This window comes from Colias eurytheme, chromosome 4 (genome assembly GCF_061535395.1).
Source record: "Colias eurytheme isolate Ceu_HAF_F1 chromosome 4, ilColEury1 Martin Lab GWU primary, whole genome shotgun sequence".
In the NCBI taxonomy this organism is placed as follows: domain Eukaryota; kingdom Metazoa; phylum Arthropoda; class Insecta; order Lepidoptera; family Pieridae; genus Colias; species Colias eurytheme.
Genome location: NC_142983.1, coordinates 10,420,121 through 10,444,251, shown reverse-complemented (window position 1 = coordinate 10,444,251; position 24,131 = coordinate 10,420,121). Strand labels below are relative to the sequence as shown.

Sequence of the window (24,131 nt, the reverse complement as noted above, 5' to 3'; positions counted from 1 at the left end):
TTACTGGAGCGACGGGGTTCCTTGGAAAATTATGAATTCATTATATTTCTACTATTCGTTCGTAGATTGATAATAACTTTTTACAAAACATCCTTTTTTATCTAAATATATTCATCACTCGCTTTGAATTTTAAAGATTTTTTTAAATTATTGTCGTCTTGGATTATTACTGTAAAAATTTGAGAAACTCAAAATCTCTACACATGCGGTGCGAGCAGTAAATTTAAAATTGAACCATTTTAGAGCGACGTCTATAGTGTTTCAATAGTCTGCACAATATTATGTAATTTATTTACTTCTTTATTTTTAATACTACTGTCGAGACACGAAGTAGTTAAAAAAGTTTGGAAAATCCAAAAGTGCACGACTCATAATGCTCATTTAATTATGAAATATATAAAAAAAAACTTATTGTAGTTTTCGTTTTTTATTAATTGCAATTAAACGACACTGAATTAATTAATCATTCGCATTCAGTGACCTACAATCGTCAATTAGAATATATTTAAAAAAAAAATTTAACTCAAATGATGGATTTTTTCACAAGTTATAGTGTTTTCAGGTTTTACACATGACGGACAGGAAAATTTTTTGACCTATTTCGGTGTTTTTTTCCAATTCTATTGAAGTAAATCAATTTTTAAAAAGTATGGGATTAATCTCCATTAAATTATCTCGACAATAGTATGCAAAATATTTTGATTCCGTGAACTAACAAGGCTATAATAATAAGAATAGCTGCAAAAATGAGGCGAAAAAAATTTTTCGATCGTAAAGCACTCTCTGATGCTTCGCATCATGAGTCGTGCAAAAGTTTTCTGCTGGTAGGTATCTTTAAAATCAGTTTAGCGGTATTTGCTTTTAACTGTCACAAACTAACAAGCGCACAAAATATCAAATCATTTTTCTGTAGATTTTATTGATTTATTTTGTACATTGAGATTAAGGTATTAGGTAGAAAAATATTACATAACGCAAAAAATAACTAATAATGTTATTTTTATTATTATTTTTAAGCTGTGTCAAAATCAATTAATTATGTTCATTTTAAACCAGTGATTAATTGAGGATGATAATTACGTCAAAAACATGAACTTTCTTTTATAAACAATAAATTTTATAATTTTCGTATTTTATAGTAAGTACGAACGATAAGAAGATCTAAATGATAATAATCAAATACATATATTACAATAAAAAATGATGTTTTTTATGGATGGTGTAAATTTTTATATCGTTTAAGTTAAAAAAAAATTATTGTAGTTGTATTTGATGTAAAGATTAATAACAGAACAGAGACCACAATCACTGAAATATTATAATATGCCTCAGGCTCTAAGTCTAAACATCATTGTTTTCTCTTTACCACACCGTAACCTAAGAATTTCTGTCACCAGAAACGTTACGTACCTACCTACGTACTACTTTTACTATTATTTTTATAGTGACAATTCTTGATTTTATAACGGTAAAAATCTACCATAGATTTATTCATTTATCCTTTACAAAGTAAGTAGTATATTATTATTAGTCTGTGGTAATATGTATATCCCTTATATTATATACGTGACCGCCTCCTTGGTACAGTGGTTGACGCGTGTGCGTAGCACCGAGGGGTCCTGGGTTCGATTCCCGGTGGAGACGAAGAAAAAAAAAATGTCTCGGTCTGGTAGGACACAGAAAGCTGATCACCTACTTGTCCCTAAAGAAAATCGATCAGTGAAACAGATGTATAATGCATCTGCCCCTTACCCCACGTGGGGACATGGGACTTCACTTTTTTATATATATACGTAAATATCAAACTATAAATACCTAAGTATAATATATTACAAATATAATCACTAAGTAATCAGTTACCAGAAAAACCATATTCTACTTCAGAATTATTTTAATTAAAACTGCCTCTACAATCACATTGCTCTTTAAGTTAATTACCTATATATAACAAAAAATTGCACTGTACGCCTATTAGTCAGCTACGGTCCTTTGAAATATGCAATTATGTTTCGTGTAGTACGGTGTGTCGTGTGTGTCAATAGAGAAGCGGTGACAGCCCTGGGGAATGGCGCGAATTTCTCTACGGGGTATTTTTTTTCTTTTTCGTGTGGGCAAAGGAGTAGATATACATGTTTTTGAATGTGTGTGTTAAATGCAATTAATATTTTTTGTTTTAAAAAGACAAAAGTGCAGTAGGACAATTTATTCGATTAAAAGTGTTATAGATAATCCATCCAGCATCACACGTCGTACTGTTTAGTTTAAATAAATAATAATTAAGTACCTCCTCTCAAAATAAATTCGTTTTCCCATTTGGGATTTAGAAATAATGATCCAAATCAAATTCAAAATTTATTTATTTATCACAAAATGTATGCATTCAGATGCAAAAAGTATACTTCACAAAAAAGGCTACCTACTATAAGCATTTTCTAGGGAAACCTCTGCTAGTGAAGACTGTTTCATTTTACATATTTTTCATTGTTCGATTTTCTTTACGGCCAAGTAAGTAATCAGTTCTCTGAACCATGCCAGACATAATATCAATTTGCAAGTTAACGCCAATAATCCAAACTTTATACTCTTTATATAGTAATAGATGTCTTTCTATTCTTTCAACATTTCGAATTTATATAGCACTAGCGGTCCGCCCCGGCTTCGCCCGTAGTACATAATATTTACGTTTTCTCTACATAAGAACCATCCTCGTACTTCAAGGAATATAATAAAAAAAGAATTATCGAAATCGGTTTAGCCGTTCTCGAGTTATGCGCTTACCAACACATTTTGCGATTCATTTTTATATATAAAAGATTTGAATGCTATAAAACTACGTATATAATATTAAACCTGATAGTAACTATAATATTAATATAAATACCAATTCTTTATTATTCCAGAGTAAATGGGATTATAATTAATAATTTGTCTGCCTAGGCAGATTTTTGAGATTTAAGCGAAAAATGAAAAATGGACCCATTCCCCCCCTCCCCCCACTCCGGGGCTCCTCCTAGTGTCCCGGGGTTTTAGTATGTTTATTAGTTATAACCTAGGGACTGTGGGATGTTTCCGAAGAAACATCTTACGTTACTAACTCACGCACTCTAGAACTTTTTATTCAATGGACTAATAAATTCGGAACTACGAAATTTTGCTGAGTATCTAGAAAGAGTATAAATTAATCAAACTGAATTTTGTAGAAGTAAAAATAATATAATGTGAACTTTGCTACCTTATTATTTGTACATCAGTCCACAATTAATATTTATATGTTAATTTTTAATGTTTGAAAATATATTTGTCCTTAGAACTTTTTTATTTATAGGATAATTTTCTTATGTACTTAAAACAACAGTTCTAAAGAAATATGAAAATATCTGAGCTCTAGTTTAGAATAATAGTGATAAAAAGTAAAAACATAGGTAACTGTATGTACTGTGTACTGTAAACATAATAAATAAAGCATATTTTGAAATATTAAATCGGCTCTATAATTTAAACCATTATAAGAAAGAAACTTTGTTTTACTATATTATGATATATTATAGTTTCAATGTCTATGGTAAAAAAAATCCTGTCTTCCATTCACAGAAGCGCAGTTCGTGTATCAAAAGAGAAATACACAAGGATAGAAGATTTTTACGCGGGAAAATCCGTATTTATCACTGGCGCTACTGGTTTTCTTGGAAAGGTATAAATTCTGTAATTAGGAACATTTTAAAAGAACCTTGATTGGTGAAGCTGATCAAATACAATGTCAGAAGTCAGAACGTTTTAAGGACATTAATCACTATGCGCCCTCTTCACAATGGACAGCGTTGGCCCAACAAATGATCGTCAATGTTTGCCAACGGCGATTATGAATAAACATCTGCAACGACCGCGACGTCTGATCATAGACATTTTCGCCCTCTACACTATCGTGATTGCCTCTGTTCGCCCAACGCTGCCAATTGTGTAGACGGCCCACGAATATGTGTTGCCAAAATTTTTAGTGAAGTCCCATGTCCTCTCACCTCTGAGGTATGAGGCAGATGCATTATTCATAATCTATTTCACTGATCAATTTTATTTTTAGAGACAAGTAGGTGATCAGCCTCCTGTATCCAGACAGAGACATTTTTTTTCGGAAAATAGAATTCAAAAAAATTAAGAATATTTGTTTGTTTTGTTATAGTGTATTTTGCTGTCCCTGGTGGAATAAATGGTTCTTTCTTTATTTCTATAACATTTATAAGATTTATCTATAGAATCGCCATCACGTCTTAGTATCATAATTTAGTTTTAATTTGAATTTAAAATTGAAGTTAATTTTTGGAAATATCACGATTAATAAATGCTTAATTTCTGGCATTCAAAATATAGGTACCAAAACTTTTTGTCAATAAAATCATTTCATAAAATATTTTAAAGGTTATAATGATAAATAAACATACTAATAAAAAGTGATTACGAATAAATAAATAAATAAATAAATAAATAAATCGTTTATTTGCAAGTAAACATGGTATACACAGGTGTTAAGAATAAGATACATTATTTCAGCATGTTTAGCCGTTATTCAACGGCATGCAAATACATTTTACATTAGATATAGGTACATTTTATATTATGTCTTCTTAATTTTATTTTATTAAAATCAATTCATTTGTTATTCATTCACATTATTATAATTAATATTTCACAATTCATTCATATTCATTACAAAAATTACATACATTATTACAAAATCAATATTAAGACGCAAGTAGACAATGTTAATTACGAGTTTAGATATTCTTTAACACTATAAAAACATTTCTGTTGAAGCCATTTATGAAGTTCTTTAAAAAATAATTTAGTATCTGTAGCGGCTTTATATATTTTGGATAGCGGAAATGAAACAACGGATTGACAACCTCTTTATATTGGAGCCAATTTACGACTGAAGTACAATTGGTAGAATACATATTAATGTTACATGATGCCTGACCTAATAAGTAACTGTAATGTGCTGACGGCACATAGCTTTCCCCTAAATTTGGAAAAAAATTATACATTGAAAAAAATTATTTTAACAGTAAACATTACTTGTACAATATAATAATCATCACAAACATAAAAAATAATCTTTAGCATGAACTTTAAATTTCTAATTTCAAAATTGTCTAATATAATCGAAAAAGGTATATAATAAAATGTATATAAAAGTGTATATAGCAAAAAACAACATTATACAGTTAAAAATGTAAATAAAACAATAGAAATAAATGTAAAAATAAAATTGAAAAGTTAATATAAACATAATGCATTGATATAAAAAATAAAATAAACATGTAAGTACTTCTAATTACAATTTAAATCTTACGACAGGTTTAACAATGCGACCTGATCGTGTTACAGTCGGCAAGTTGTTTACATAAGGCGCTTGCGCTACCGTATTCGGACTATTGTCATCAATGTTTATTATAAAGGCTGGTTTAAGACGATCAATACTAATTATGTTCTCTTTGTCTGCTTGTGATATTTTGAAATATTTATCATTTCTTTCCAAAACTTTGAAAGGTCCTCGATATGGAGGTGTCAGCGATTTTACCATTTTGTCACAACGTACAAATACATGTGTGCATTTTTGCAATTCTGGATGAACAAATATATTGCGTTTACTGGACTCTCTTTTAGGAACTGACGATATGTTGTGTATTTTTTTACGCAGTTGGCTAAGGAATGTTTCATTCTCGGAAATATTAGGCCTTTGCAGCTGGAAAAAATCTCCGGGTAATCTTATTGCTTCACCATAAACCATTTCGGCGGCACTTGTCTGTGTGTCGTCTCGTAGACTCGCCCTTAGTCCAAACAAAACAGATGGTAATTGTCCAACCCAGTCGACTGCATTGCCTCTACACATAAGAGCTGTTTTCAATACTCTGTGCCATCTTTCTATAGCACCGTTCGCTTGCGGGTGATATGCACAAGTCCTTATCTTTTTAATACCCATTCGCTTTGCTAAATTTGTAAACAAACTTGACTCGAATTGTCGTCCTTGATCGGTAGTTATCCGTATAGGACTTCCAAACCGACAAATCCATCCTGAATAGACAATTTCAGCTACAGTCTCTGCTGTAATATCTTTTATGGGAAAAGCTTCTGGCCAAGAGGTACTTCTGTCGATCATGGTTAGAATGTATCGATAACCATTGCAATATTGTAAAGGACCAACGATGTCGATATGCAAATGCTCGAATCGGTCGCTTTTCGTAAAAGTTCCAGTAGGCGAAATAGTATGCCTATGTACTTTGGAACGTTGACACTCTATACATGCACGTGTCCAATTGGTAACATCTTTGTTTATAGATGTCCATATAAATCTGTCTCGCAAGAGTCTTCGTGTCGTACGTATGCTAGGATGACTAATTCCATGTATGGCGTTGTAAGCCGATATACGAAATTCTTCGGGCAAATATGGTCTTGCGTTCTGCATAGTTACATCACAATACACTGGCATGTTACTAGGCGGTAAAATTATCTTTTTAAAGTTTAGATTTTTCGATTGTAGTAATAACTTGAGTTCCTCATCATTTTCTTGAGCTTTTGATAACTTTTCGTAATCGATGGGCGATGGCATATCTATTGTAGCTATCCTTGATAATGCATCGGCCACTACATTTTCTGATCCGCTTATATGTTCGATTGATGTACAAAATTGCAGTATGAAATCGAGATGACGTAATCTTCGCGGCGTATCATTTTTGCTGATTGTATTATTTTTGAATGTATGTATTAAAGGTTTGTGATCAGTATACACGGTTAATGGCCTGCCTTCGACCATATATCTAAAATGTTTTATAGCCATGTATATAGCTAGCAACTCTCGATCGAATGTACTATAGCGTTGTTGCGCTTCGCTTAATTTTTGTGAAAAAAATCCGAGAGGCTTCCATGAGTTTCCTTCTCTCTGTTGAAGTACTGCACCGGCACATGTGCTAGAACAATCGGTCATGATCGCAATAGTAGCATCTGCGGCGGGAAATGACAATGTAACGGCACTTTGAAGGTTTTCCTTACATTGCTCGAAGGCTGTTGATGCTTCATCAGTCCATTGTATCGGAGTTTTATCTTTCTTGCCGGAGTTATGTATGTACTGATTTAGTTTTGATTGTACTTCTGCAGCGTGAGGTAAATGACGTCTATAGAAATTTAGCATTCCTAGAAATCGTCGTAATTCTTCGACTGTTTGTGGTTTTGGGTACTCTTTTATGACCTTGACCTTATCTTCTAATGGTTTTAATCCTTGTTGTGAAATATTATATCCCAAAAAACTTAATTCCGTTTTGCCGAATTCACATTTTGATAAATTGATAGTGATTCCAAACTCATTCAAACGTTCGAAAACCATTCGTAAGTGTTTCGTATGGCTCTGGTGTCCTGATGACGCAATGATGACGTCATCGATGTAGGAAAATAAAAATGGAACGTTTTCCTCGCTTTTCTCGCCATTTTCGGAATCAGTTGGAAAATGAAGGTCACGGAACACAACGTTGTTTAAAAATCGTTGGAATGTCTGCGCTGCATTCTTAAGTCCAAAAGTCATTCTTTTAAATTCATATAAGCCGAACGGTGTAGTTATGGCTGTTTTCTCAATATCTGATTCGGCGACACCAATATTATGATAGGCACGTTGCAAATCTAACCTTGAAAATATAGTTTTTCCTGCCAATAGGTATGTACAGTCTTGTATACGCGGTATGGGATATCTGTCCGGTTTAGTTATCGCATTTAAGCGTCGATAATCTCCACAGGGTCTAATATCTCCGTTCTTTTTCATTACCACATGTAAAGGACTGGCCCAGCAACTTTTTGATGGTTGACAAATCCCCATCTCTTGCATTCGCTGAAATTCTGCGCGAACTTTATTGTATTTGTCAGGCGGTAGAGGTCGCGGTCGCGAAAATACGGGTGGGCCGCTTGTTTCGATGTGATGGACTATAGAATGTCGTGGAGTCTCTATGAAACGCATTGGCTTAGTAATGTTCGGAAATTGCGATAACAGATCACTATATTTATGATTAAAGTCGATTGTGTTCACTGGTATATGTTTACTCAAAGTTACTGAACCGATTACACATAAGTTTGTCACTGTATCAATTAATTTTTGACAATGAATGTCCACTAAAAGTTTGTAATGTCCCAAAAAATCAGCACCTAATATTGCTTGTTTCACTTCGGCTATAATAAAAGTCCACCGGTAAGGTCTACGTAATTTTAAATCTAATGTAAGTGTCTTTACACCATAAGTCTTTATAACGCTTCCGTTAGCAGCGTATAACTCGTAATTATCGCACTTCGGTCGCTTATGCACAGTTTTAGTCACAGGGATCACTGATATATTCGCTCCCGTATCAATTAAAAAATTTAGTCCCGATGTTCTATCGGTAATGTTAAGGCGGTGCGATGGCTTAATAGTGCAAATCTCCGCCTGCGATTGCACTCCTTCTAGTTTTCCTGCTGTTTAGGTTTTTTATTCCAAGCACACGGCTCTATACATTTGTTAGCTCTATGATAAAATCGCGCGTGGTAATAACAAAGACTGTCGGCGCTCCGCGGCTCACGCCGTATCATGTTACGTCCACGGGATCTCGAACTAGACCGATTACGATAATAATTATAATTTCGTTTTTTATGTTGCAATCTATAAATGTTCTGTAATTCCATCACTTGTAGAGTCAATTGAGCTATTTGCTCTTGCAGCACGGAAACGGTATCAGCTGACGTCGACGGTTTGCTACTAACCTCCGATATTTGATTAGGTCTTATATTTTCCATAATTTTGTCTGCAATCGTAGCTAAATTTTCCAAATCTTTTACGTCGGTGACGGCGAGAACGGAGCGTACTGCAGCTGGAAGATGACCTTGCCACATGATACTCAGCGTTTCATCGGGAATTTTTCCGCGGGCCAAATCTCGCATGCGCCTCAAGAGTTGAGAGGGTTTTTCGTCGCCAAGGTCGATTTCGCTCAAAAGTTTTTGGAGTTGCCGGTTTTCTGATTCTTCATACACTGCTAATAATCTTGCTTTTAAGGTGTCATATTTCTTCGTTTGGGGCTGCTGAAGCAATATGTCGCTTACTTGTTGAATGACGTCTTTTCCCAATTTCGTGACGACTAAGTTAAATTTCGCCTCGTCGCTTAGTTTTTGAGGTGTTAAGATGGCTTCACACTGCACGAACCATAAGCGAGCTTGATCGCACCAAAATTCCGGTATTCTAGATGATACTGTTACTGTTGCTAACTCGGACGCTGGGCTTGCTGACGGAGCTCTATTTTCAGTTGTCATTTTTATATTCTTATGGCTTCGTGTAAAGTCCGAGGTCACGAAATACGTTGTCAGGTTGTCGCGTTGTCAGGCGTTGTGGTTAGTCGGGTGTTGTTGTTTGTCGGGGTCACCAGATTGTAGCGGCTTTATATATTTTGGATAGCGGAAATGAAACAACGGATTGACAACCTCTTTATATTGGAGCCAATTTACGACTGAAGTACAATTGGTAGAATACATATTAATGTTACATGATGCCTGACCTAATAAGTAACTGTAATGTGCTGACGGCACAGTATCTAAGTTTTTTAATTTAGTTGGCACTTTATTATATATTTTTACACTCATACAAAGACAGTTTTTATTATATTTTTTTAATCTAGGATTATCTTTTAAAATTAGTTTACTTGGATCTCTGCGACTACGGCTATTTAAATCACTTGCCTTTTTATAAAGATACATATGCTTAGTCACAAACACGCACATATCATAAATGTAAAGAGATGGCAATGGCAGCAGACAAAGTTTATTAAATATCGGCTTACAGGACTGATCCGATCTCATACCACATAAGGCCCGTATACATCTCTTTTGAGCCAGAAATGCTCTTGTTATATCGGTACTATTGCCCCAGATAACAAGGCCATAACGCAAAACAGATTCCACGTAAGCGTAATAAGAAGTAAGTGCGGTTTTTAAGTTTGTAACCCTTCTTACTTGCCTTAATGCATAAACAAATTTATTTAATCTACTACACACATTTTCTATATGTAGTTTCCAGTCTATATTTGTATCTATTGTCACACCTAGAAACTTTATTTCATTGTTTGCTTGTATTTTAGGAATGTCAAAGTTAAATTTATTAAATTGTAAAAATTTTGTTTTGTCCAAATTTATTTTCAAATCATTAATGTCAAGCCATTTTATTATGTTGTCAATACTATAATTAATGTCATTTATGTGGTCATGTATATTATTTTTGTCAGAAGTTACAATTAAAGAAATGTCGTCAGCAAATAAGATGCACTTGTGATTTGTTATATTAACTATGTCATTTACATATAATACAAAAAGAATTGGACCAAGTACACTGCCTTGCGGTACGCCATATTTTATTATTTCGTAGTCAGAAAAATAATGCGTTATTTCATCGTTTTTATTTACTTCAGAAATTGTTACACACTGCTGCCTATTTTGAAGGTAAGATCTTATCCAGTGAAGCGTTTGCCCTCTTATACCGTACGATTCTAGTTTTTTTAATAGTTTATAGTGTGACACGAAGTCAAACGCTTTGGAAAGGTCAAAGAAAAGAGCTGTAGTTAATTTGTTTTGATTAATGCTGCCTAAAACTTTATCCATCAGGGAATATATAGCCAATGTGGTTGATTTATTTTTCTGAAACGCATACTGATCTTTAGCAATAATATTAAATTTATCACAAAAATTAACTAGTCTTTTATGCATACACTTTTCAAAGATTTTTGATAGAATGGGTACCAAAGTAATAGGTCGATAGTTATTTACGTCATGTTTGTTGCCTTTTTTAAATAACGGCTTTACTATAGATTTCTTTAACGCTTCTGGAAAAATCCCCAATGAAAAGGAGACGTTTATAAGATAGGTAAGAACATCTAGAATTTCATCGATACATGACTTTATCACTTTAGTAGTCAATCCATCATAACCTACAGAGCTAGTCGTCTTCAAAGAGTTTACTATCATCTTTACTTCATTAGTCGTCATGGGATTAAGAAACATAGTGTTTGTATTTAAACTAATATTACTTTCATGTACCATAACATTGCGATTTGTCAGGGTCGTAATTGAATCTATATAATGTGTATTAAATGTATTAGCAATATGTGTAGGGTCTGTAATTGTAGTATTGTTGTATGTAATTGTATCTATGAAATCTATGTTATTTTGATCCGCAACTTCATTTTTTATTACTTTCCAAACTGCTTTAGTAGTATTAGAACTGTTATGTATAAATTTTATATTAGCTAATTTTTTTGATTTATAAATACATTTTTTCAATACATTCGAGTATTTCAGGTATCTAATTTTATTTGCTGCATTTTTTACTTTATAATAATTGCATCGTAGTAAACGCTTTGTTTTGCAACTTTTTCTTAGACCCTTACTGATCCAATTTTTAGGTATTGTGCAGCTACTTTTCAATTTAATTTTAATATATGGAAAGCACAGGTTATAAAAAAGGCAGAAGTGTTCGTGAAATGAATTAAATGATGCGTTAAAATCCAACTCTTCACAAACATTTGCCCAGGAGAGATTACTCAGACATTCCCTAAATTTTTTTATATTAGTTTCATTATAATCTCTTTTAAAAATGTAATGAGGTGTAGGGAGATGTTTTATGATGTTTGTTGGAAAACTTATCAATTGTGCTGTCTCGTGATCTGACAAATAAAGAGGCAAAACGGATGCAGAGGCATTAGGTATATTGCTTAATATGTGATCTATACAGGCAGTATTTCTGGTTGGAACATTAATATGGATGTTTAAATTAAAGTTTCGCATCAAATGCTTAAAGTCATCAGTAACTTTCCCTTTCCTTAAGGTGTTAATATTTAAGTCTCCTGTAAGAACAAATTTTGTTTTTGAGTTATATTTTAAATTTAAGTCATGTAACAGTCGGTCAAGTCTATTTAAAAACGAATACGGATCTGATAAAGGTGTTCGATATATACAAATAATAATTAATTTTATGCTTGGAATCTCTACCCCACATACTTCAAATACATTCTGTGAAGCATATTGATTAAGAAATGATAGATCTTTAAAATGTAAGTTATTTCTTAGTAAGATACAAGATCCACCGCGCTTCTTTTCACGGCAGAAGCATGTTGCCATAATATAATTATTTATTTTGAAAAAACATTCACACCCTTTTTTTAAAAATGTCTCAGTAAGGCAAATAACATCTGGATAGCAATCAACAAGTTTTAATTCATTTATCGTTAATTCTAAAATTTCCTTTTTTGATAAAATGCTAGCAATATTTTGATGTAAAATTTTAAAATTTGTAGGAGTGTCTTTATACGCGAAAAAACTTATTTCTAACATTTGTTATTTCTTTATCTATAATATTGTTGGAATTAGAAACTATGTCTTTGGTATGAGTGCAATTACGATTTCTAGACCAATAGTAGGGCAGCGTACCTTTCTTAGGCTCACAATATTTACTTTGTTTACCGTTATAAGTGTCTTTAACTAATTTCTTTAGATTAGACGGCTTAACATATTCGTCATCATAATCAATTGAATCGATATAGAAATTAATGGATTTACAAACATTAAAAAATTTAAAACCTTTAAAGTTATAATTACAATTCATAAAAATACAATTTTTATACCACCTACACATTTTCTCAATGCTATCATTTAATTTATACAGATTCAAGTAATTATTATCTATTTTTGACATTCAATACAATAATAGAATTTTTATCAAATTTTTGTAAAACACTCTGCAAACATGAAAGTACCATATTAGGGTTTTGATCATTTTCACCAATACACAATATTATTTTATCATGAGCCGTCAAATTTACGTTAATACAGTTCTTAATAATCTCCTCGCTGCAAGCATTTGGTTTTATTTCACCGTACACTTGATATTTTTTGTACGAAGTGTTGTATCGAGAAGAATTTAATGCTGTAGCTAAACCTGAACACTGTTGAGTTCCATAAATAAATATTTTTCTACAAGATACACGCGGTGCTGGACTGCAGACAAGCGTTGATTTTTTCGGCAACCGTGGAACATCCACTTTGAAATTTTGTAAACGTTCAGTGATCGACAGTATTTCTTTACATGCCATATCTAAATTGCATTGTAGTTGCATAATTTTTCGCTCCAGATATTCCAATTTAATTGTATCACTGAAATGGACATGTTTTTCAGTCACAGGTGAACTTTGTAATGATTGACTAGACAATATAGGAAGTACATTTGGGCAAGATGAATTTCGCCTGTTTGTATGTTTTGGTGCTTCATTTTGTACTGAAGTCAAATTTTGAAAGCATTTCAATATATTTAATTCTGTACTCATCGTTTTTAATTGTTTACGTAAATCAATATTTTCCATTTTGGATTCTTCAGATATTTTCCTCATATGTTGAATTTCAAGTCGAAGTTGGGATATTTTATTGTTTAAATCCATAACGTTATTTTGCGATACAGGCTGTACTAGTTTTAAAGGTGAACAGTAAGAATCATCCGATGTATCGGTTAGAAAATGAGAATCAGTAATTTGGCATAAAATATCTTGATTGATATTCTCCGATTCATCATAAGTCAGACTGTGTGTTGGTTGTTTTCTTCTCATTGTTATGTTTGACATATCAGTTGGTAAGCAAGATTTGCAAGTCCATTTCAATCTAGATTCGACTGACATTAAAAAATATAATTTCTGTGACAAACCAGCACAGTCAAAATCAAAGATGTATTCACATTTTGCACATTTTATACTATTATTTCCATCTATCAATGTTTTACATCGGCTGCAAGTTATACTGTTTGCCATCTCGTGACGAAGTTGTAGTTTTAAATGATTATCAAGTATTTATTACAATAATTTACTTCACTGGTTTCATTAATTAAATGTTTAAAACTCCAACTGTTTTTACAATCTTGAAAAAAAACTTAAATAATGCCACGTTCGACCTGCCAGTCTCGAACTCGGGTCCACTCAGTATATGATTTAATCCGGAGCGGCCGCTCGACGAAGCTAGCCGCACCTTACCGGCCTTGGTGAAAAAATTAGAGTATTGGTAAGGCTGAGAATAGGTTAATGACTTGCAGATTGTTCGCCAATCACATTCAAGTAATATCAGCTGTATCACTGTGACTTACAACGGTTTTTAAACAAAGGAATTTAACATCCGAGTTTATTTTGATGATATCACTTGCTATAACAGTCCTTTATGATTATTGTTTTTATTATTTTACGAGATGCAGTTTATATAATGTTTTCTTCACAGTTTTTTTTTGTGATTTTAATACTATTTAGTTATTTCCACTGAAGTCTAATACACAAACACACCACATCGATTGTTTTTCTCCAATTAACAGCACTTATTGTTACACAACGATTTTAATAATAATTTAGTCCAAAAAGTTCACAGTATTTCAGAAAGATTATTATGTCTCTTAATTCATTTTACTTACATATTTTCTTGTTATTTTCAATCACACCTTAATACCCACATAATACCTACTGGAAACAAATTGTTGTGTTCAAATTATTTCGAGTTACCTACTGAATATATTTATTAATCTTTGTATAAGATCTTTATTGCTCTGATAATCCTTCTAATATTATAATTGCGAAAGTTTGTGAGGATGTGTGTGTGTGTTATTTACTCTTTCACTAGTGAACCGATTTCAATGAAATTTAGCACACATATAGAACTTGGATTAACACATAGGATAGGTTTTATCCCGGAAATCCCACGGGAACGGGGACTATGCGGGTTTTTCATTAGAGACGCGGGCGAAGCCGCGGGCGGAAAGCTAGTTTTACAATAAAACTTAACGTATGATTAATATATTTAAATAATTGAAGGTCTTATCGATATATAACGATTTTTTCCAGACAACCAGACTAGAGAAATTAAATTTAACTGCTACTTTGGGACCATTATTCTTTATTTAAACTGAGAAACTTTTATAAAATCTAATTACAGTTGTTCGTAGAGCGGCTGCTATATAATTGCAAGGATATCGATAAAATATATATTTTAATAAGGCCCAAGAAAGGACAGGACCCTGGCAAAAGGCTGCAAAAAATATTTGACGTTCCGGTAAGAATACCTTCATTATATGCATTTTTTACTTGATTTATTTCGGTTTTAACGACATAAATAGATTCTTTAAAAGCGTTGGTGTCTAAATGAGCCAAAAATCAATAATCCTGTTATTATCTAAGTGACTTTGCTGTTTTTTGAGATTTAACTTATATTGTCTAAATTGAAATAACACTGCGTTGCACAATGCACATATCAAAAACAACAATAATCCATTTTGTATGTACAATTATTTTCAGATTTTCGATAAATTAAAAGAAACAAGGCCCGAAGATTTGAGAAAAGTGACTGCTATTGAAGGAGACATAACAGCACCTGAACTGGGAATCAAAGATGCAGATAGACAAAAACTAATTGACCAGGTTAGTACATGCCTTTGTTGTCTATATTTTACACATCCTTTTGGTCATTACAATTATATTTACTAAATTAAAGAAAAACCCTCATAGGTTCCATAGATTTATGGGATAAAACCTATCCTATGTGTTAATCCAAGTTATCGTCTATATGTGTGTCAAATTTCATTGTAATCGGTTCAGTAGTATTTGCGTGAAAGAGTTACAAACATACATCCATCCTCACAACAGTATTTTAAAAAAATGTTGTATTTTCAAGGTATCAGTAGTATTCCATTCGGCAGCTACAGTCAGATTTGCAGACACTTTTGATATGATTTTGAACGTCAATTTAGAAGGTACGAGAAAAGTGATTGAGCTAAGCAAAAATATGAAGAAATTGAAAGTAAGTATTTTTAAATAAAATAAAAAGCGCCATTTAGGGAAAGAACTGATCTCTGATAGTAGAACGTTTATGGAATATTATGAAGATGAAATGCTCTGAAAAGTAAGATATATGTGAGTTAATACCTTTGCTGACGTAATAATTGTTATTTACAGTCATTCGTATATATTTCAACGGCATATTCTAATGCGAATAATTTAGTAATTGAGGAGAAACTGTACCCACGTCCCAGAGATGTGGAAGAGGTTCGAAGATTCGTCAAAGAGTATGGTACTGATGAGAAGAAAGTTAATGAATTCTTAGGTATGGTTTTACTGCGATTATTTCACTCTTAACTCTTTTTTAAGACGAATAACTTATCAGAAACTCATTAATAATTGCATGCCTAATTGCTGGATAATAGTTTTTTTTTCAATAACTGATAATATGTAGTTTATATAAATTATAAATATTCACAAATTAAAAGCCATCATCATCAATAGCCATTTGTTATATTATGGTATATAATATTTTATCAATTAATAAATGTAGGTATGTTTATCAGAAAGCCCATTACCAATGCTCATAATAAAATGTTGGTATTTACAGGAAAGTTCTCAAATCCTTATGTGCTATCGAAGGCATTGTGTGAGTTTCTACTTGATCAAGACAGAGGACACATGCCTTCAATCATAGTCAGGCCTTCTGTAGGTAAGTTTGATACCTACTTGTGCTCTATTTAATAATAATAATAATAACGAGGACAGGACCCCCACCTCTGGCTTGCCTTAACCGGCCGGCCAGAGAGGAGTCGCGAGAGCTTTTAGCTCGAAGGGCGGATGCGAATCGTAAGTGGCGAGTGGGCACCCGGGAGCGCGTGATCGTCGTTTAAAGTCCAGGGACGCCTCTCCACCCTTAGCTGCTCACAATATGGTGCCCCCTTGTCGCACTATTGCAGCGACTTATTTCGGGGGCTTATTTCGGGGGACTTATTTCGACTTATTTTGTCTATCTGTCTATCAACGTCCGTACGTAAGAAAGTAATGGCACATTTTCTATATCACAAACTGCTGTACTATGTATCACTTGCTACACATATTTAATTATTCAGCAATTGCTTACAGTATGTCCAATTCTCCACGAACCCGTGAAAGGCTGGACCGACAGCTGGGTGGCAGCCACCGCCCTCTTCAGTAACGTGGCAAGAGGCCTCACCAATGCTGTCTATGGGAGAGAGGACGTGGTTTGCGACCTTATTCCTGTGGATTACGTCACTAATTTGACTATTTTGGCTGCGGCTAAGGGAAATAAGTGAGTATTAGATGACCAATGTGTAGTTATTCTATAATATGTAATCGGAAATAAACACAATTTACGCTTGGTACCTACTTTTCATAATTTTTTTTCATATGTTTATAAAATTCTTTTGGTAATGATAGTAGTCATTCTTTTATTTTATAACTGTAATAAATCGACCAAGTGATACATACTAATGTAGCTGTAGGTGATTTATTTTGGCATTTGTATGTTCATTTCTCAATTTAGTAGAAAAGAGGGCAAATTATTCTTGACAATCACTTTACACGTATTGTTGTCACTAGCACTGAAGCTGCTGAAGCATCTACTACTAGTTTGAAACATACAATTCTTGTTATAAGTACCTAAAATAAATTATCTGTTGTCACAAATGTATATATATATATATATATATATATATATATATATATATATATATATATATATTATTTAATAGAACAATATCAATACATATGTATATTATTTAATGATATATTATTTAATAGAACAAAAGATGTGCTGGTCTACAATATTTGCAGCAGCGCAGTCAACCCCATAACATTGCAACATGCATCTAATTTATTCTTAGAAGAGAGTAGAAAACATGATTATAGTAAGTAACATACTAAGTTGGCTAACTTTAAACCACAATTTCAGTTTTTTTACTAACGCTTAGTTCAAATATAAAGCATAAAAAATTATCATTAACCTTGGCCTATATTATATTTGTCCATAGTGCAAGAACTATAAAGGTTCAGGCCATAATACAGAAGAGAAAAATGCATACTTTTTATTTGTAATTTTTTTAAATATTTTACCTACTTCTTATTTGTGGATTTTTATGTTATATAATTTCAGGTAAAAGAAAACAGAAACAATTATTATTAAGCATGTCACCAGCAGTCGTTAAAAGTATGACGTTTATTTTTAAAACAATACCCCTCTTCTTCGCTGATGCGGGCCTGGTCATCAGGGGAAAGAAGCCTTGGTATGTGACTATATCATAAATATGATATTCAACTCAGTAAATTAAAATATTTATTTTCTTACTTTCATTATACATAATGTTAAATATTAAAATTGTGTTCTATCCCAATCGACAGCCTATTTATTTTTGTTAAAAAAAAACAGAGCAACTTCATAATTTGTAGACAGTAAATTTTGGTCCGTACCTATCTGCCGTAGCACTTTGACAACGTGTGACTGCCGTTTTCTTTCCCCTTTGAACCAACGAAAATGTACGGCACATGAAAAAATATTATCTATGCATAAAATACTTTAAAAATAAATTTATTTCGTGTTATGTCAAATCACCCCCTGGAGTGCGGAAAGAGAGGGGATTGCAACTCTCGATTTTTTCCCCTTGTCCCCATGATTTTTGTACGGCGTTACGGAATAATGGATTAAAAGCAGTATTGAAATAGTATGACACAGATGCCGTACATAATCAAATGGCCGAATTTACCCCGGTAGTTCTCGGAAAATAAATAAAAATTCCGACTTTGTGGACCACCATTTTTGTACAGCACTGTGCGTTTTCTTATTATTTTTAATGGATCTATCGGTGGTTAAGAATGCCGTACAAAAATATATGACCAAAATTCACCGAGTCTACCTGTACTTTCGAATTCTCATCTGCACTCAGTTGGACAGCTTACAAGTGACGGCATAGTGCTGAATCTTATTATTTTATGCTCTTATATCCATCTAGATATAAGAGCTGGTTTTTAAAATGACCCATATTTTTTTGAAGTGAAAACTTCTTTAGCGGCGTTGGGTATAAAATCTTAAACTCGCGTCAGGACACGTGGCCTGATCGAAAAAGCGTAAGACGGATGTTTTTTTTTTGCCCTTATATTCCATGCGTGACGGATACCATTCCAAAATATCAAACATGCTGAACGTTAATAATCAAGTTTTCACTTCTGCCGGCACTCCCGGAGTGCAACCCGTCTTTTTTTTCTATACGGGCCTGTAGTCTAACACTTTTAATTCTATAATATCTTTATTATAGTTTGAGTGACAAGCAATAGAATTCCACATAGTTAATTTATTAATTCTTCTTTTTTCAGGCACATGAAAGAACACAACCGGGCGAAGCACCTAAGAGACTTGATATACCCCTTAACAACAACATCCTGGACAATAAAATGCAACAGAACGCTCTCACTTATAGAATCTCTCGATGACCATGATAAGAAACAATTCCAATGTGACCCTCGTAAGATATGTTGGAACGAGTATATGAAAATATTTGCGTATGGTGTAAAGAAATATCTCTTGAATGGTAAATAGGTAATTTATTGGTTTATGTTAATAAAGTGTTATTTAATTATTTGTTGTTTTCAATAGAATCACTATTTTGTACTTGTTGTCATTAGAAAGAAAATGACAAAAAGACAATAAGCGATTTATCCACTGTATTTTTTTCAATTACTCTCTACATAAGTAATTATACCTATATAAATAATACATGATGGATATGTTTTTAATGTTGGATATGTTACATAAAATAAAAGAAAACTAAGGCTTTAAGATTTAAAATATACTAATATTATAAATGCGAAAGTAACTCTGTCTGTCTGTCTGTTACTCAATCACGCCTAAACTACTGAACCAATTTGCATGAAATTTGGTATGGAGATATTTTGATACCCGAGATAGGACATAGGCTACCTTTTATTGCGAAATATGTACCACGGGCGAAGCCGGGGCGGACTTTATAACTAGTATAAATAAAGTGTTGTGTTTTATTTATTTTATCTAGTTTTACTTTTAGATATTTATTAAATTCGCCAATCCTACTTAACTACTTATAATATATCCTATATACCTCACTACGCGTGCGAAGTCACGGGTGGAAAGCTAGTTCTCTATAACATTAAGTAATATACTATAGGGACAATAAATAAAAAATCACTAATTAATACAACTATATTAATAAGCAGTGACGTCATAATGCGAGGCTCCCGTAGCACTGAAAGTGACGCTATCTCCGACACAGTTGCCAGATCTCACTTGAACGGGACACGCGTCGTCTGCAGATATAGTCACGCAGCGTGTGTTCTCAATGGATAGGGCAAACTAGAATAAAATACATTATATTCATTACTAATGAAAGCAACGTGGTCAAAGGAACTACTATGCGAAAGAGATATTTTAGTTCAACAAAAATTATCTTATACAGGGTGGAAATTTTCAGGGCCCTGCTGGAGGGAAAGTATTTGAAATACTAGAGATACATAAGAAAACAAGCCTTTATTTTTAAAAAGAAATAGCATTGAAAGATATCTCTGGTATTTCAAGTAGGTACTTCTCCTCCAGGGTCCATCCCGTATATTCATCCTGTATACTCTCTAGTCAACACTATTCCATATAGAGCCACAAAAAACTTACAAAAAAAATCGTTCTATTGTGACACGGAGAAAGTAAGACAAACAAACACATTTTGATATTTGAGATATTGGTAAGGAGTAAAGATCGTGTAAATCGTGTGCATAATCGAAATATGATGACGGTGAAATTATTAAGATTAAAAGGTTGAAGGTAATAGAAAAAGAGTGCAAGAAATAATGATGCTTTTTAAATAGTAATTACTAGTAACTCTACCGACACGATAACCACGAGGCGTATTTCCAAACTATACATAGCCAGAACGCAACCATAGAAAACTGCTCGTGTATACTTTGTAATGCTGTTTTTAAGTTTGTTATTACAATATATACACGAATTTTGCGTACTGATCGTGTATACTTTGTAACGCGGATGCTTGCTTCTTCGTTCCAAACTATACACGATCAGTACGCAAAATATGTATAACTATAAATAAAGCTACTACACCACTTACGCTTATGCGAAATCACTATCATCACTACATAGTATAAAACAAAGTCGCTTTCCCTGTCCCTATGTCCCTATGTCCCTATGTCCCTTTGTACGCTTAAATCTTTGAAACTACGCAACGGATTTTGATGCGGTTTTTTTTAATAGATAGAGTGATTCAAGAGGAAGGTTTATATGTATAATAAGATCCATTAAGTAGAGGAGAAGTACTGTTATTTTTGAGGTTTCTAATGTGATGTCGTAAAAAATTACATTTATTCCGCTTACATTGCAAACGCAGGCTGAACCCTACGAGTTTTATCAAAATAATGTACTAAGTATTATACACATTGAAAAGGTCTACAGAAAAGTCCGCGATGGTATATGTCTATCTCTTATGGATAACCCACAATAACTTTTTTTTGTCATTTACTTTTTACGACAAATAATGGCTAATTTTCGAAGCGATTTTAACCAATACAGCATTAATCCTTAACCAATTAAATACCATGGATACATTGTTCATTTAATATAGATCTATATGGCCCTTTACACCGTATGATTTAAGTGAATATTTTCGAAGATATTACAGATTTAAAAATTGCGGGACGTAGCGTTTGCGGCCGCCCGGCTATGTATTTTATACCCGTGCGATGCCGGAGCGGGCCGCTTTATTTTTATACCTATACAACGTTCACAATTTTTCTGTAGTGTATTTAGTATCAGCATTGCACCCGTGCGTAGCCGGGGCGGGTCGCTAGTAATAAATATATAGGCAATCAAAGACTTGTACAGCTATATCTATCTACTTTTATTCTTTTTGATTGATTCAGTAAAATATGGAATAAAAATATTATTAGGTAAGCATAGAAAAATAAATAGGTAACAGATATAAGGGTTACCTATGGGTTAGGTTAGGTTCGTGTTTTTTTTAACTACACAGAAATAGGAGCCCCGCGAAGCGGGGCTCCGTCGTATCGCAACCGTCTTCTTCTGGACTTATTAGATTCTTACATTTTAGCACTATTGTCAATTTTAAGTCGTGCAGTATAGTCGGGAACGAAGACACAAGCATCCTCGATACAAATCATATACGATCAGTTCGCAACATTACATACACAATACACATGCATTTTAATAATAGATTTCAAAACAGCAATACAATAATATAAACGCGAGCAATGGAAAGACGCCGCGCTTACTCCGAAACATACACTATTAGTCCGCATGCGTACTGGCGCTGTATATTTTGGAGCGCTATTCTTACTTATTTCACTACAAAGTATACGCGAGTATTTGCGTACTGCTGTTGTATAGATTGGAAGAACTTTGTAAAAAAGTTATTTCCAAACTATACGTGATTAGTTTCACACCGTTGCGTACTGGCCTTGTATAGTTTGGAAAGACGCAACCACGAGACCTTATTTCGTTTTTGCATTTTGCAACATTCTGTTAATTAAACACCTTGTTATTGGTTTTAATTTGTTTTTATGAATCATCATGTTAATTCAATTTTTGAACTTACTATTATATATTTTGAATGAAATAAAATTGTTGTCGAATGGTTAAATCTGTATTAATATTAGGTAGGTATTATTAAAAACAAATTAATAAATTCTAACAATAACTGTAATCTGTAACGAAAACAAAAGCTTCAAATCCTAAAACCAAAATGATTATCTACGAAATTTGCTGCGGAGTAAGAGCGCATACGAATGAATATATTATTATAATATCGATTTCAACAGTTTCTTTAGACTGTAGCTGTACAAATACTTCTTGTAATCTCTAAGGATTTTCTATAAGAGCCTTTAAATTCCGCTTTATTCAGTAAATAGGGATATAATCCAGGCTATTAACTATTTAATTTAGGTTTAAATCGAGGTAATCGTTTTTGCGATAGATTCGCAATTCATAAAAAATTTGATCTTTATAATAATAAACGATTGAAATACAGCTTGAACCAACGGTTTAAATTAGTAGTTCAAATAATAAATCATCTACATATATACAGGGTGTCCCACTTTTGGTATACTAAGCTCAAAGGAGGTTATAGTTTTGCATACGCTGAGTACGTAAAAAATACTTATAAAATTCCAGACGCATTTTTTTTTCAAATAGATGAATTCTTAAAACTCTATGTGTACACCCATAACAAGCAACCTGCCCAACTTTGCCACCATCACGTGAGCTATCGTTTAAAATTATGTTTTCATAGACAAAATGCTCATATTAGAGAAGCAGTATATGCCGGCTGCGCGAAACTAGAGAAGAAAATATGGGTTTTCAGGAAAAATTTAGCAAAAAATTTTTGACGTAATTTTTTTTTAAAGTATTTTTTACGTGATCAGTGTATGCAAAACTACAAGTCCCTTCGCGCTTAGTATACCAATAGTGGGACACCCTGTATATATAAAACTCAAAGGTGACTGATATAGTGATCTATCAACGCACAGCCCAAACCACTGGACGTATCGGGCTGAAATTTGGCATGCAGGTAGATGTCATAACGTAGGCGTCCCCTAAGAAAGGATTTTGATCAATTCTACCCCCAAGGGGATAAAATAGGGGATGAAAATTATTACCATGAAAATTTTTCTTTTCCACGCAGGCGAAGCTGCAGGATAGTAATAAACGGAGTCTGCCTAGAAATTGTTCAGGAGTATGTATACCTAGGGCAAATGCTCCAACTATAGTATGTTTCTAGGGCAGGCGGAAATTCGTACAATGACACGAAGTATTATGTTATCATCAAATAAAACGATACCTATCGCTCTTCATACACTAATTTATCGTTTACATGTCGTTTACGCAGCGTACGGGTTCTCGTGGTACAAGGTGGGGTGAACGACGCGGTCGTTCAGAGGTAACAAACTTGTTATTACATGTCTGTATAAGGTGCAGATTAGGAAGCACAGCGACACGCATTCACGTATTGTTGGACACCCCTGTTAGGTCATTGTACGAATTTCCGCCTGCCCTAGGAACACACTATAGGTAAGAACAATTTCGAAGGCGAGATCAACAGGCGGATACAGCTGGGTTGGGCGGCATTTGGTAAACTCCGTCGAGTCTTTTTGTCGTCACTACCACAATGCCTTAAGACCAAGGTTTTTAATCAGTGCGTCCTACCAGTTATGACCTACGGAGCCGAGTCGTGGACACTGACA

At 33.3% G+C, this 24,131-nt stretch overlaps 1 protein-coding gene across 1 annotated transcript; it reads left to right on the top strand.

Annotated features, from left to right (window-relative positions):
- Nucleotides 1–1,993: 1,993 nt before the first annotated feature.
- On the top strand, nt 1,994–19,457 carry LOC149909183 (putative fatty acyl-CoA reductase CG5065). The gene is made up of 11 exons (XM_090101413.1): nt 1,994–2,087; nt 3,592–3,691; nt 15,004–15,120; nt 15,363–15,485; nt 15,739–15,864; nt 16,020–16,167; nt 16,453–16,554; nt 16,968–17,154; nt 17,646–17,752; nt 17,998–18,127; nt 19,212–19,457. Exons 1-11 carry the CDS (start codon nt 2,005–2,007, stop codon nt 19,432–19,434), a joined length of 1,446 nt encoding a protein of 481 aa, XP_089957539.1. The 5' UTR covers nt 1,994–2,004; the 3' UTR covers nt 19,435–19,457.
- Nucleotides 19,458–24,131: the final 4,674 nt, after the last annotated feature.

Bases quoted from the DNA above. Each gene is read 5' to 3' on its own strand.
- LOC149909183 (XM_090101413.1), top strand. From the start codon at position 2,005: ATGTTTCGTGTAGTACGGTGTGTCGTGTGTGTCAATAGAGAAGCGGTG. The intron at 3,692-15,003 runs GTATAAATTCTG...ATCTAATTACAG, and splicing joins CTACTGGTTTTCTTGGAAAG to TTGTTCGTAGAGCGGCTGCT. The intron at 15,865-16,019 runs GTAAGTATTTTT...TGTTATTTACAG, and splicing joins AAAATATGAAGAAATTGAAA to TCATTCGTATATATTTCAAC.